The 15,783-nt window shown below is 35.9% G+C and overlaps 2 protein-coding genes across 2 annotated transcripts; both read right to left on the bottom strand.

The window, feature by feature from the left end:
• LOC145585473 (dehydration-responsive element-binding protein 2D-like) lies at positions 1-1,325 on the bottom strand. The gene has a single exon (XM_081642174.1). It carries the CDS (start codon positions 1,213-1,215, stop codon positions 475-477), a length of 741 nt encoding a protein of 246 aa, XP_081498300.1. The 5' UTR covers positions 1,216-1,325; the 3' UTR covers positions 1-474.
• A 1,209-nt stretch (positions 1,326-2,534) lies between these two features.
• LOC145586607 (putative GTP-binding protein OBGC2) lies at positions 2,535-15,576 on the bottom strand. The gene is made up of 11 exons (XM_081643489.1): positions 15,360-15,576; positions 13,158-13,633; positions 12,782-12,873; positions 12,110-12,193; positions 8,738-8,815; positions 8,378-8,578; positions 8,197-8,304; positions 7,672-7,746; positions 5,888-6,096; positions 3,014-3,197; positions 2,535-2,910 (listed from the first exon to the last, which is right to left on the bottom strand). The coding sequence occupies exons 1-10, from the start codon at positions 15,494-15,496 to the stop codon at positions 3,101-3,103; spliced, it is 1,557 nt and encodes a 518-aa protein (XP_081499615.1). The 5' UTR covers positions 15,497-15,576; the 3' UTR covers positions 2,535-2,910; positions 3,014-3,100.
• Between the last annotated feature and the right edge of the window lie 207 nt (positions 15,577-15,783).

Here is a 15,783-nt window from a genome sequence, read left to right on the forward strand (position 1 = left end):
TTCCACAATATTTGCAGTACAGAAAAAACTCTGCAACACTTTCTATATATTATGATTACCCTATAAAATTTGTACACATGTTCAACTATATATAGTAAGTCTTTTTAAAGAAAACCCAAATGATTGGGGAGAGAATTACCACCATTCCTACTTCTTTCCCTTACAATCTTAAAACTTCCTAAATATAGAAAGTACTCACTAATAGTCTAATACTATTTCATATTTCAATATTACTAACAAAAGAAAGGATTAAAAAAAATAAAAATAAATAAAAACTAAGGTACTTTTAATAGTCCTATATATACATATTTGTTACTCCATCCTTACCTGTCACATCCCAAGTTTTTCTTCCTCTTAAACCCTTATTCACTGACACATTCATCTACTTCTACATATACTATATAGTCCATATTAGACTTCATGGTGGCTAATCTATCCCATCCCATGCCTTCAAATATGTGGCTGGTTTTTTGTTTAAGAAGACCATAGAAACTGGAAGCTATCATCATATAAGTTGCCGGACAATAACCCCGGTTCGTCGGAAATTGAAAATTCGGGCTGTGGATCGATGACAGGCGGAGGAAATCCGAGGGTCATAGCAGTCTCAGCCCACAAGGAATCGTCGAGCTCTGGTAAACTTGGGTTGGAATTCTCCCAGAGACCATGGTTAATCCCAACTTCATTTTCACCAAAGCTCTCAACACTTGTGGTAGTGCTATCAGTGATTGTGGAAGTAGAATTAGTCTCCTCAATTGGAAAACTAAGGTCACTTGCACCAGAAAGTGAGCTGTTTTCAGATGAGCAACACAGGTTGTACCCGTTCTGATAACAAGGAATCCGGACCTGGCCTCGAGCCTGAACCCGAGCCTGAGCCTGAACATGGGTTTGGGCCAAGTTGGGAAGCTGGGGTGGGAAGACCTCAGGCAAATTCAGCTTGGCATCAGTGCCATAAAGCTTACGAGCAGCAGCATCATAAGCTAAGGCAGCTTCATGAGAGGTGTTAAAGGTGCCAAGCCAAAGGCGAGCACCGCGATTAGGCTCACGAATTTCGGCCACCCATTTGCCCCAGGTTCGCTGTCGGACACCCTTGTAGGTACAAAGGGCATTCTCAGGTCCCCCTTTGCCCCTCATACAACCCTTCCTAGAGCTAGCCTGGCAAACCTGATGTTTCTTCCCCTGTTTCTTCTCCCCTAAGCCCAACTTGGACTTCAACATTGTAGGAGAAACTAGTACAGAGATCAGGCAATCAACTTACAACAATGAATAAAGAGAGAAAGAGAAAGAAAGAAAGTGAGGAAAATGTGAGTTCGTGTGTATAATAAGGCTACTGATGAGCTAAGCTGCACTCCTGGACACTATTGAGGTGGGTAACTCCTCTGTTATTTATATGTTGCAATAAAGGAGAGGAATATGTATTAATAAGGGTGGGAAAATTGAACTTTTTTTTTCCCCTTAATACGTGTCTACAGTGAAATCTGGATTGATAGCTGTCAGCATAAACCTGTTCATCGTGTCTCTTTAATATCTCCCTGCTCCATACAACATCCACACTTGGCAAACTGAATTTGTACACATTTTTTTTTTTTATTTATTTCAATTAACAAAACCAAAACCAAAACCAAATGATAAGTTACTCAGACTCAGGTAGTCGCAGCAAACAGGAATACGTGTTTTAAGTGTCTGACTTGACTATCTAGTGACAATCTTCCATAATTATGGCCTCAAATAAAGAGTAAGAATCCAACATAAGTATCTACGAAAAAATAAATAGTCCGAGTAACATATCCAGACTAGATATATGATTTTCTTATTAAAAAAAAATACTAGATTTTATTTAACTTGGCTTTTAGAGGAAAAAAGAGGGGCAAGAGTCAAGGGGTAATCAGTAATGTGAATCAAAGTTTGGGTTTGGATAGGACCGATTTCCTATTGGGTGGAGTGTCAAAAAAATTCTCTCTCCTAAAATTTATATTTTAAACAAGTGTGTTTAGCAAGCAGGAGAGGATTGAGGATAAGCACACACCGGGGAAACTCAAGGCAAGTCTGCAAGGTCTCCCCTCCACTGGGTTGACAGTTTGCAGGAGTCTGCATGTCAAGAAAGATTACGTGGGACTGTCGTTAAAAAGTTCTCAACCATCATCTCTGACGTATTAAACTCTTAAGTTCAAGATTCATAGAACTTACTGTATAATCATAGCTCTGTACCTCTGATGTTTCTGAGACAGAGTGGGGCCCGTTTACTTCGACAGTTGTCGAAGGCACGGGGCGACTGCTGGCACCTAAGACTCCTCGTCATAAGGGGTTCTTTTTTTTGGGACGAGTTTACAGGGTTTATTGTTCGAGGAGTTAAAGGTAGGCGCGGCCAAACCCAAAGGTTACACCAGTATATTTCTCGTATTCTGGGAAACTAATGGTTTTCAGTGCGAATGACAGTTATGTACGTTGCAAGAGATTCTTAACAAAATTAAGATGTCATAGTGGATAAAATATTAAAGGGTGAAAATGATAGTGGAATTAGGCATTTAGGCTTGACATTGTATAAGTGTGTACCCATTAAATAATGTTTCAGCCAACAGTGAAAATGACAGTGGAGTAACTCAAGAAAGAGGTACTAAGAAACTGTATATTTATACCCACATAATAACCATGTTTCATCCATGTTCACTATACTATGATACTAATGGGAAACACAAGAGGAAAAATGAGAAACTATTCATACTAATCTAGGCACTAGTGATGCGTGCGTGTGGATGATTTTAGGAGCAGAAGTCTTCCATACCGATAGAGCTGTAGCGCAGAGGTCCGAAAAATTAGTTTGAACATTTAAGAAACCCAATTATGTGTTGCGAAGGCCATAAGAATCAGCAAGATTTTTCAACTCTATGCTCAGATTCTTCATAACTTATAAGCCTGGTAGAAAGAAACATCAGCCATATAAACCTCTATAATAAGTTGATGAACCAATGTTAGATTCAGATAAATGCCTGACAATCACAAGAAAAATGATATTTACCTTGATGTTGTAGGTCATCTGCATAAATGACCTGACCTTTTGCCGTAATGTCATCTCTTTAAAACCTGTGATATGCAAGGAAAATCCTTAACGCTGAAACTCAAGAGGGAATTCTTGAGTATCTCGACATTTCCGCAACGCTTTCCTTATTTCTTCTAACATCACTTTCACATTGATGCCCTTCCTAAAAATGTGCAAAAGACCCATGGTCACAAGGAAATTTTATTTACAGATTAATGCAAATTATGCAGATAGAAAGTATAGTTGAAAAGTTTTCCACAGCACTACTAACTCAATGTTTTGCATAGTGAAGATTAGTGTCCAAGTCATATACTAAAAACACAGATTATATTCCTGGTGATACAAGATGAACGGTAAGCTTTTCCATAATTATTTTTCTTATAAATGAAGCACACACATCCAGACCGGATCAAGTCTAACAAGTGAAACTGCTGGTGTAGAACAAAAGGAAGGATAGAGAAGAAATGGAAATCAATGGAAACTGCTTGCATCCTCAGCACCCTTAAGAGATGCAGGGAATTACATATGAGACCAGGACGTCTTAACTCTATTAATGAGTAAAAGCACAAGACACCTTAAGGAAAAAACGTCACCACATTCTTTCATAATATGTAAACATCTTTCAGAAAGATCCTTACTTATTCTAAAATATCAACTAAGTCTTCATTTTTACACTAGTGAAAGAAACACTTGATGCTGTTATAAGAACAAAATCTATCCTTCATAAGACAACGTCCACATAAATTTTCAAATCCAGCTTCAGCCACTGCACAAATGGCTTGGACACAGAACAAAATTGCACACAGGACCATAACTAGATGCATTAGGATAAATATGTTGTTTACTGTGCTTGAATATGGTGTTAACAGCTTATAAACAATGTCAATAGCTCTTCACAAACAAACATATACACATGAGTATTCTACCTGGATAACCATAACTACTGTGATCACTTATGAATAGAATCAATTGTATATTAAGCTCACATAGTTTTCATGTAACTATGCTAACTACTAGAGTCTCACTAAAATCACATTGATGTGCTAGAAAATCCTTAATACATCATAGTTGTTCTATTAGGCCCTCAACAGGAATTGTTGAACCAGGCTAGTTTTCCCACTGCAGGAATTGTTGTTAGATTATGTATTGTTGTCCTTTGCTAAACTTTTCTCAAACCTTGATGTTTTTTACACCAACAATTTAACCACTCCTTTAAAACTTTCTTAAACTTTATTCTTAGTTCTCTTTCAAAACTCCCTTAATTTTTCGTTTGCTCAGTTTATTCACCTTTTCAAACTCTTTCAAATGATTATCTTGTTATATCCCTTTCTTTATATTGTACGGTTCCTTATGACAATTCATTTTAGCCAACCCTAAATCATTTTGGGACTAAGGCTTTGTTGTTGGGCAAGGATGAAGATATGATTAGTCCCAAGTTCCCAACACCTGGATTCCGTTGTAAGGTTTTCAAGATATCAAGAGGAATAATAACAAGCTTAAATATTCTTGTTGGGTAAAAGGATGCAATTGACGCAAGGAAAATGGAAACATAAGATTCTTGAAAACCCTTTCTACATGCAAAAATTTCTTGCCACTGATAGTCAGCATGAACATATGTGGAGTATATGCATTAATAGTATTTGTAGGTAAATTGGGTAACCTGGCACTCCCAAGGGATAGTTTTGCAGTAATTCATGATATTTTATCTGATTACCTCCCTTTTTCTAGCTTTTACATTTATACCCTGATAAACTATCAAAAGTTATGCATGACTCTTGTCTATTGCTAATTTTTGCATCTATATAAGTATAATTCCAGCCATTCTACACAAAATCTGGGTATGTGTTTGCACATAATAATTTCTTTACAGGTCAGTTCAAAGCTGAATTAAAGACCTACCCAATTAAGACTTTTACCATCCTACTCTTTTCTATACAAAGTTCCCTTCATATTAAAGCATTGAGCTATTAGTATTTAGAACAATGTAATTCAACTTAATAACTATGGGTAAACAAAGGCCTCTCAATACTACAAAATCTATCTTGCCCCAGGTGCAAGATAAATGTTCTTACCATGAAGTGAATCTATAACTGACAAGAACTCCTATCTCAAATTTTATAATCTCTTCATTTCATAGAAGTTGCAACACTTTTACTTATACAAACTTTGACCATTTTTATTATAATATCTTCATTTCATAAATATATCAATATACCATAAAATATCATTCATTTATATTGATAGTCATATAATTGATTATTATTAGAGGTATTAATGGTCAAAGGTGTGCACTAAAATATGTGAAACACAAAGCGTTACAATTCTTATGAAACAAAGGAAGTACAGCATGAGATTGATAGCTTGCAATTTAGTTCCAAATATAGTTTTAAAATGTTCATTGCAAAATAACAGTGAATAAGTGGATCAATTTGACACTTCAAGGTGTTCAAGCTGCCATTCCAGCCTGTTAACAGTTCATCACACAACGGACTAATTCAACACTTGGATATCCATGCCGCATAGTATGCATGCGTGCAAGAAGGGAATTGAATCTCTTCAATTAGCAACAGAGTTAGTGTAACAGATTCCTTTTATTACGCAATATTTTTAGCGGATTGAAATTGCTTTAAAACCCAAATTTGACTACTCAACTCGACCACAACACATGGGACCATAAATGCAAAGCATTGTATCTACATAAAAATGTAAGAAACTAAAATAAAAAAACACAGAGATCTACAGCCTAATGAGATCACCACTATGTCCTACATGCACATATCTAAAGCTTCGATAACGATAAAAATGCTGATAACACAGTGCGTAAGCCATATGCTAAATTAAATGATTACTTACAAAACACTGACTCCTACAACAGCAAGGGGTCGTGGATAGTCCTCAATCTCCTTATCTCTCTTGTTAATCTCAGAAGCTGATGGAATTGTATTGTCGGCTTTAGTATGAGCTGTATCTTCAGAGCTTGCACCTAACACCAGGGGAGTGGATCCACAGTCCTGACCAATTTTAAGAATTTCTTCAGTCAGGGTTGGGAGTCTATCCTTTGCCTGGAACAAATAAGAACAAAATGAATTAGCAATTAAAGTAATAATCATGAAATAACAAAAACAATCTTAGTCAAGAACTAAGATTATTATACAAGAATAAAAAAATAACAACAATCTAGCATGGATCCTTCTATTGGCAGTATAGGGAGTCAAGGGCGATCTAAATGTATCATGTAAGCAGTCATAAATCTAACCAAGTAGGGGGTAGAATATTTCAAGAAAAGCAAGGTTAGAAATGCAATGAAGGCCAAGTCTATAAAGATTATAAAAAGTAATTACACAGAAAATCTTAATCAATCATATTGATTCATCTATTTGGAATCTTAGGAGATTCCAAAGCAAATGGAATCTAATATTTTAAGGATAAATATACACTTCAAAACATGGTCATATGGAATCTTGTTAGATTCATCTAGGATTTGTGGTTTCCAAACATAAAACTTTTATAAATATTTTTTGCTATACATCGGATGAGATATTTTAATTACAATATTACATTGAAAACTGTGTAAAAAGCAAATCGGACAAACAAAAAGAAACGGACGGAGCAGATGATAACAGTCAACCAAAATAAAATTAAGATATATTGCAACGTGGAGAGGAGGCTTGAAAATTAAGAAAATGTGGGTAAAAGGTAATGGACCACAAACCTTTAACGTCAAAACCCAAATGAATAAGGGACTTAGAGATGTTAGTTAGTACATGCATATTGGATATTTAAAATGTGAAAGGAGATGTAAACAATGCAACATTTGTGACATTCTTTAAAAAGTAATTGTTGCAATATAAAATCAAAGGAAGTATAAATTAATATAGAGAACAGGCAACATTGAGGATGAATTAAAGAGAAATCACAAATAAAGCGCATCATTGGATTTCAGTCAGTTCACACAAAACATAAAAATCTACAACCAGAAAAGAAGGAACATTTTTAAATAAGGATATATTTCACAAAAAATTGTACAGATAAAAGTACATTAACTTTCAAAAACTAAAAAAAGAAAATACACGACAAGGTGTCATTACAAAGTAACAGAAGCACAAAGAATAAAATTCCAGGGCAGTACACTTTTAGACCTAAACTGAGGTTCTGTCATAAGGCAGCCAATTTTCATATCAAATGCTCCATCAATATACGTTCCCGATACCGCTAGATAAAAAATAATCAGTTTGCAAATGCTCTTTAGTTCATATCAATATTATATAATTCACTTAAAATTGTACGTGATAATCAGAACCCAATATAGTAACAAATTTATTGTTAACACCACCAAATGTCCTTGATGATACTGGCAGGACATTAGAGCATGGCTTTGCTTATCAACCTATGCCACATATGCAATCACACTTTTAGATAGTAGCAATATTTTGAGATATAAACTTGTGAAGCAAATCAGCTATGAAATCTAGGTATTTTTCACAAAAAGAAGTCTTATGATACTAGTGTTTGTACTTAATCATAAACTCAATTACTCATAACATCATCCAATAATAGATTATCAGTAAGCAAGAAAAAAAATGCATAAATATGGTAAGAAGATGCTACAAGACCACCAGCACAGAAAATGACAATACCTGAGGAAGGTCGATTTTATTTAATACCACAATAAATGGTCGTTCAAGGTAATCAGGATTATACATCCGCAATTCCTGCACACACATAGGTAAATTAGTTTTGGACTAATTTAGGTAGATCTTCAGGATCTAAAGCAGACAAATTGCAATCATTTAGCAATCTGTTGTTATACACCAATCAGGTACTTGAGAAAGATATGAAGGATATAATTGTATCAGAAGAGTTTGTTTCAAAGAACCCATATAATTGCAATACAGCAAAAGGTAATATACCAGCCAATCTCATATTTTAGATAATTTGTGGCCCCATACTAGAACCCAGAGTCTCAAACCACATGTCACAAACACAATTAGCTACTGGTTCTAGCCTCTAGGAAAAGACCACATGACAGTCATTAGTAACCTTGTCACGAGGACAGTATATAATGGAAGAAGTAAGGTTTCATCAAAATGTTTTATAGAACATAGGAACTGCTATGCATGGCATTGTTCAATTAGCTGCTGTATGAGGAAAACAATGCATACTTCTTTGACTGTTTTGTAGTCTTTCACAGGGTCCTCTGCAGCAGCATCAACAACATGGACCAGCAACCGAGTCCTTCTCAAATGCCTAAGGAAATTACGACCCAAACCCTGCAGAATGTGTGTTACAGAATTAGTAACTTGTGCCAGATTGTGGTAATTGAAAATGCATCAGTTCAAGTACCTTGCCCAAATGAGCACCTTCAATAAGACCTGGCAAATCTGCCAATGTTGCTTCAGAGGAATACATAGCTGCCCCTAAAGAAGGGTCACCATCAAGGCGACCAAGATTTGGCATCAGAGTTGTAAAGGGATAATCAGCTATGTCCGGTTTCGCAAGTGTAGTAGCTGATAAAAGGGTAGATTTTCCAGCATTTGGGAGTCCCTAGGAAATATCAAATTCAACTATCAGATCCTTGACAGGGGTGGGGGGAATGCTGTAAACTAATGCTGTCTCTCCTAGCCCCAAACAGTCTCCTAGGTTGCCTGTTCACAGAATAAACATCAAAAGGATGAAATTCAAAATAACCAGTAGAGAATATACCACAAGACCAACATCAGCAACTACTCTGAGTATCAATTCCAAACTGACTTCCTCCCCAGCTTGACCAAGGACTAGAACCTGCAACTCACCAGCAAGAATATAATGCACAAATGTGAATAAGTCCTTGTGATCAAAAACAGCATAATATGATAGAAAAAAGATGCTTTATGGAGGCCCAGAAAACATAAGATTGCTATGTAATGAAGAAAAACTTGACTACATATTTCTAAAACTTGCAGGAAATGATAATTACTCCCTCTCTTCCTCAAAGATCTTCCTTCTTACTCTATCTCTACATACCAAGAAGACTAATCAAGTTCAATTGGACTGTGTATACACAAGGGATATCCGAATAAGATGCTCACAGGTCTTCTTTAGCTCAGTAATTTTCCCACAAGTCCTCAGGTTGCTGATATTATTGCCAAACTTTGCTCTCTGCTCAACATTGACATCTTCTTCACAAGCCCGAAAGTTTGACTTGTCAAATCCTCAAGCTTGCAGGGGGTGTTCAGGGGGTGTTGGGCTGTTAGTGCGTACTAGTTAGTTAACTCATAGCTCACTAAACCAAGTTTGTAATTAGAACCCTTGCCACATCAGCATAGTTAAAATATTAGAAGGTTGTCAGAAGTCTGGTTCTCTTTCTTCCCTTACTTTGAGACAACAGTGTACATTACAAGCGAACATTCTAAATTATTGTCCTTTCTGTTGCCTCCTAATTTCACCTCTTCTTAAATTATCAACCGCCTATGACAATGTTATGATAACGATTGTAGCTGCAATTATTTTTCTAACAGACATGTAGTTGGATGATTATTTAGGTATAAGAAAAACACGTCATTTGACATCATCGATGATTATGTAAAAAGAAATGAAAAAAAATAATAGTTTTGTCATGTGGATGCCTTTTTATTCAATAATTTTACTGATATTGTATTTGAGCGTGGTGTTAGCGTGCTCAAATGACATAAAATAAAATGTAGTAACAATAGGCTAATTATAACTACGCAAATGCTTTAATATGATAAGAAATTTGACCACTTTACTTTGACATGTGGCATGGAGTTTGACAAGCCGCACCTCCATGTGACAATTAATTAATTTGATTTAGATGACTGTAATATTTATCTAGTACATATACAATTTGTTGATCAATTGGATATTGGGTTACTACTAAATGCAATCGAACCTATAATTGAGTTGGATTGAAGATTGGTCTGAAGCTAATAGGCACCACTAAGGGCCTTTAAGTTAGAAGCTAACAAGCATCGGTTTTGGGTATTGGTGGTTTCTAGGTTTTGTGAATGAGGTTATATCTATATAGATATACTGAGTCATATAATGACAAAAAGTATGTATGCAGCTATATAAAATTAACAAAAACCCTAATTTTACCCTAATAAATCATCCACTTTGAAAGAGAGGTAAGATTAAATATTATGGCTTTATTATTCTATTTGTGTTGATCCCAATGTAATCAAACCTTCTATGTGGATTTGTTTCTACTATGGACATGAGACTGGGGAAGTGCTTTATAATTCCACTTAAATTAAAATTCAATAGAAACCAACTGGTAAAACTTTCTAACTTTATCCCAATATATGGCATACATTGCACTGAACTATACAGAAGAGTAATTAATATGATAAACAAAATAATAAACATCTGCATTTTCGAAGTATTACCAACTTTATTAAAGGGAGAGATTTCTATCTAATATAATTATTAAAAAAAAAAACGGATTTTTCACCATATACCCCTGAGTTATTTTTTTATTCAACAAATACCCATGAAATTTTTCAAATTCACCGTATACCCTTAACTTTAATAAAAATGTCACTAAATGCCCAAATGACTAATGGACATTAACTCCGTCAGCCATTAAGGCTAAAAAATTGCCACGTGGCAGCATTTTATTAGCTGTTGTTTTTGTTTTTTAATTTTAAAATAATTATACATTTAACTATCAAAAAATAATAATAAAAAAATTAAAAAATAAAAATAAAAAAAAAACAACCCACCACAGCCAGCCCCTGCCACCATCGTATCCCCGCCACTCCCTGCCGGCGCAGGGGTCCACGGAGAAATCCGTGTCGGCGCCACCCCGAACTCATACCCCACCAGCCGGCGCCCCTCCCCCTGCCATCTCCACCCCACTAGTCGGCGCCCCTCCCACTGGAAAACCCCTCCCCACCCCATCACCGGCATCCAAACTTTCATCCCCGCATCGGCAAACCCAATCCGCCCCTCCCCTACTATCTCCACCTCATGAAACACCACGCCAAAACCCCAAAATTAAAAACCCCCAAAATCGAAACCCTAGATTTTGATTTTAAGGGTTTCGGGGTGGTGGTTTCGGCTAAGGTGGGCGGCGGCTACGTGGAGGAGGGTACCTGGTTGCCGCAAAGGTTTTCGGGCGGAGTGGTTCGCTAATGTTCGGCTAAGGTGGAAAGGCGATGAGGGGTGCTTGATGGTTCAGCGGCCATTGTTGCAAGGTGGGGTGAGAGGTGGTCGGCGTCGGTGGGGGAGGGAGCAAGGGGCTGGTAGGAAAGCCTAGCGCCAGCGACCAGGGGTTGGCCAGTGTTGGCGAGGGTGGCAATAAAAACGGGAAGGTGGCTGGTTGGCGGGTTTAGGGGTGGTGTGTTTTTTTTTTTTTTTTTTTTTGGAAATTTTTCTAAAAAAAAATTTGTGGCATAGTTAGCCCTAATGACTAACGGAGCTAACCACCGTCAGTCATTAAGGGCATTTGGTGACATTTTTGTAAAACACGTGGGTATATGATGAATTTGAAAATTTTCATGGGTATATGGTAAATAAAAAAATTACTCAGAGGCATTTGATGAAAAATCCATAAAAAAAAATATCCACCGAGATCGTTCCATCCTCGATTTTCTATGAGATTATGGATAAGCAATTATAGTTTAAAAACTTACCTAAGGATACATTTCAACTCCCAACACCTCATTAAGTATAAATTTTTCCCTACAGAAGAAAAATTTACCTGCTTTTTATAGCTCAAAATCTTAATTAACACCCCAAACATACCAGACTGAGAGGGTAAAAAGTAGAATAAACTTCAACAAATTCATACCAACAGAACCTAAAGTTGATGCAATTGTAACAGAATATGTAGTACAAGTATACATAATGATAATCTAGTTTATATCTTTCATATACAGTTTCAGAATAACCTGAATGCTGACCCAATACAAATCAGTTGATACAAACTTCAAACTCTTGGCTCTAACCTATCCATGTTTCAAACTTTTAAAATGTCTGTATTGCAAATGGAAAATTTATAGTAACCCCTTATTACATAGATCAAAAGGCTTGAGTACACAAAGCATACTATATTGGAAAATATTGAAGACTAACCTTATCACTGTCATCTCTCAATATGTTTGTTGTCAAAGCTGCCATCATACTTTTCTTTTGCTCTGGCATTTCTAGTAGGCTTATCTGCCAAGAGGAAAAGACAGAGTACCAAATTCATGGTTAGAATCCTGATGCCAATAGATACCATCAAAATCCCCCAACCCTGTATCTTTCCTAGGGGAAAAGACATACAACAGAATTAAAAGAGAAAAAATAAAAAAATAAAAAATAAAATAAAAAAAAAAACAAAACACAGAAAGATCAATAATACTTGACTAAAAGCTCTAGAGCTATCTCTGTCTAACTTGGAATTTTGGCTGCCACAACAATGTCAACACAACATGACACAATATGCATACGGGATCCATGATTGACACTTGACATGAGAAGATAAAAAAGAAAGGCTTAACAGGGTGCGATCTATTTATATGGAGTAGAGTTACTATTCAGGCAACATGGAGTTAATATTGCTTCGCCCCCTCTCTTGTCAACAGCTCAAAATTATAGACTACAGTCTTTGGCTACATGGTTATAGGGAAAATTTTCATTCATTATAGATTAAAACAGTGGCCTAAGTTCAAAAACATAACAGAGGACGGCAAAATTCTACTTCAAAGTTCCGATTCAAGTAATGAAATAATGATCTACAAATTCAAAAATTTGATGCCTTACCCCTCCTTGTCCACCCCTTGCCACAAGAACCTCGTCACCATGATTGGCAAGATCTGCTAAAAGTTTACCTCGCTTCCGTTTTACAACAGTACCTGTCATAAACAAGAGGGGGGGGGGGTGGAGCGCCATTAATTCATTAGTATTCCACGTAATTTGGATCCTACAGGTGTATATTTCATACTAAAGTATTAATTCTCTCCTATGTAGACAACCTTTGAGCTCTAAATTATTCAACTAAATGAGTTTAGCAGTTTATATTGCCTTCAACCTCAACACAAGAATAAAATATGATTATAATAATATGAATAAGCAAAAACAGAGATGTATCACGACATATTTGGATAAAAAAAAAAGCCATTAAAGGTTTTATAAGAACCTAACGGGACAGGTATTCGCAATGTCGGAGCAGCAGATCCATCTCGTTGTTTGGAGTTCAAAACACCCATAGCATCAACATTTCCACCACGCTTTGCTTTATAACGGTTTTGCTTGTGGAATTCTAACAATGTATCTTTACTCTCATCAGCATAAATCACAACATCACCACCGTGTCCACCAAGGGGAAGTATAAGAGATCCATCACTATCCCTTTTGTATGAAATCTTTTTTCTTTTTTCCACCTTGTCATATTTATTCTCAACTTTGGAAGAAGCCTTTTGGTTTGGCATTTTAAAGATTGCCCCATGCCCCCCATCACCAGCACGAACACTAATGATTACATGATCAAAATATTTATGTGGCTCCTTCATGAAAGCATCTGATGCTAACGAAGAATACTCTTTGACCTTGACAGCAGCACACAAAACTGTGCAAATTCTAACCTTTTTACAGTTGCTTCTTTGATGATCAAACCTACCAAAAAGACATACTGAACATCAGAAAGCAAGCTGTTAACATAGCCTGAAAATTATAAAAAGGGCCTTACAAAAACACAAAACTCCTGTGGTGTGGAATGAAAAGAGTTTGCAGATAAAGAGCTATCAATGTCCATTTGATTCAACATCAAAGTCAGATAGTTTTCTATTGAAGAAATAACAACAATTGATATTCGAAACTACATCCTAAGAGAATTCTCTTGCATTACCAAAAATTATATTATAAATTAAATGAGTTGATTAAACAACAAAGATATCCATCCAATCAAACGCATACATATATCTATACTAATATATCTATGTCTATAGTCTCTACACTAATATTTTATAACAAGATGTTTGCATGCCATGTGTCCCAATCCTGCTTCACTTCCCTTTATTTTCTTTCAAAACAAGAGAGGAGGGGGGGTGGTGTACACACACACACAAACCTTCTCATCATCTTTCCTTAAACTGCTCAACGTCTTTTCAAGTACCCTTTATCACCCTTCCTTTTCCAAAAATAGATGATTAGGTTAAATGAATCTGATTTACAACCAAGATGCACACATGCATTTCTCCTGCAAACTTTCCAATTTTATTATTATAATGAAATAAATTATACTTGCCTACTTGGTATACAGAAAAATAAATTGTTGGCCCATCACTTATGGACAACATCCTCATTCTTACATTCTAATTTACTTTCCCTCCTCCCCTCCTTATGACACCTCGCTTTCTCTTTCATATACTTCACTTTACATTCGCTCTATCCTCTTCCTCTTCCTTCCCAACATCCACAATGAGTTCTTTTAATCCTCTTGCACTCTCTCTTCTACTTTTAATATATATCATTTACATACTCTTTCTCCTAATAAACATCAATCTTTTTTTTTTTTTTTTTTGTGTTCCACCCGATTCACCCTTTGGGCTAATCCGGATTCAGGGCTTACTAATTAAATTTCAATCCCCTCCCAATTGTTGTTATGGGGGATCGAACACGCTATCCTCCCTACCAAGTGCAACCCCAATCACCACTACACCAACATCTCATTGGTATCTAATTTGGCTAATTAACTTTGTGTTAAATTATTAAATTACATGTAGTTGATATAAAAGTGATGCTTTTCTACATGATAAAGTTTTCCGAACGTTCTTTGATACTCGAAATGTTTTTATTTTTTGGAATTAAAAAACCAAGGAAGCATAAAACAATGAAGATTTAAACTTGGTAAAGATGAAGCTCAAGTTCTGGATACTCCCTCAATTCCTAAATGTTGTTCTTACTTCGACTTTCTTTTTGTGATACATCCACTTAGGAATAACATTTAGAGACGAAGGGAGTATACTTTATACAGCTAACCGCTACACATTCTGCAATTACATTTGTAGCAATATACCTGATAACTTCATCAATAATCCTCTCGTCACATTTGATTCAAAATCAAAAATTGTCTTTCACATTGATGAATGAACAGATTAGGTCACCAACTCATGAACATTTACCAACCAAATTCAATACGAAGCACCGCAAAAGATGATAAATATAACAAAATTCAAAATTAACATCATCTAATCTTCTAAAACAGAACTAGTTTGCATGAAATTACAAGAGGTCAAGAGTAGAAACAACATGAAATGTTTTGTTTGTTTCAATTTTAATTTCAATCGACAAAATCAGAAAACAAACCCTAAATTAAAGAAAGAGAGAGAATGTGTGTTACCTGGGAAAAGGAAGGTGGAGGTCAGAGAAGAAAGAGGAAGAAGAAGATGATGACGGAGATTCGCCGGGAAAGTGAGAAATCCGGCGGAACGTCGACAATGGTGCTATCGGAGAAGAGACGATAGCGAAATTCGCCATTTTTTCCGGTGAACTGAGACTTTAACTGTAGCTTAACGAGCACAGTTGAAGAGAGAGAGAGAGAGTGAAATGAATGATTAAAACAATAAAAGGATAAAATAAAATAAAATAAAAATAAATAAATAAATAAAATAAAATAAAATAAAAAATTGAAGCTATTAATCTACAAAACAGTGTCGTTTTGATACCAGCCTAAACAAGAAAACGAGTTTTGCATTAATACGGGAGTACATACTACTTATACGTAAATTACACTGCCAGCATTAAGTGGAGTTTAATAATTTCGA

The sequence above is a fragment of the Chenopodium album genome, chromosome 16 (assembly GCF_948465745.1).
Source record: "Chenopodium album chromosome 16, dcCheAlbu1.1, whole genome shotgun sequence".
NCBI lineage: Eukaryota > Viridiplantae > Streptophyta > Magnoliopsida > Caryophyllales > Amaranthaceae > Chenopodium > Chenopodium album.

What these genes read in the sequence shown, in the direction of transcription:
- LOC145586607 (XM_081643489.1), bottom strand. Translation starts at nt 15,496, where the DNA reads ATGGCGAATTTCGCTATCGTCTCTTCTCCGATAGCACCATTGTCGACG. An exon ending in TGAGAGATGACAGTGATAAG is followed by an intron (nt 8,816 to 12,109) that starts GTTAGTCTTCAA and finishes GGTGAGTTGCAG; the next exon opens with GTTCTAGTCCTTGGTCAAGC. An exon ending in GTTGTAGGAGTCAGTGTTTT is followed by an intron (nt 3,198 to 5,887) that starts GTAAGTAATCAT and finishes GCACATTTTTAG; the next exon opens with GAAGGGCATCAATGTGAAAG.
- LOC145585473 (XM_081642174.1), bottom strand. Translation starts at nt 1,215, where the DNA reads ATGTTGAAGTCCAAGTTGGGCTTAGGGGAGAAGAAACAGGGGAAGAAA.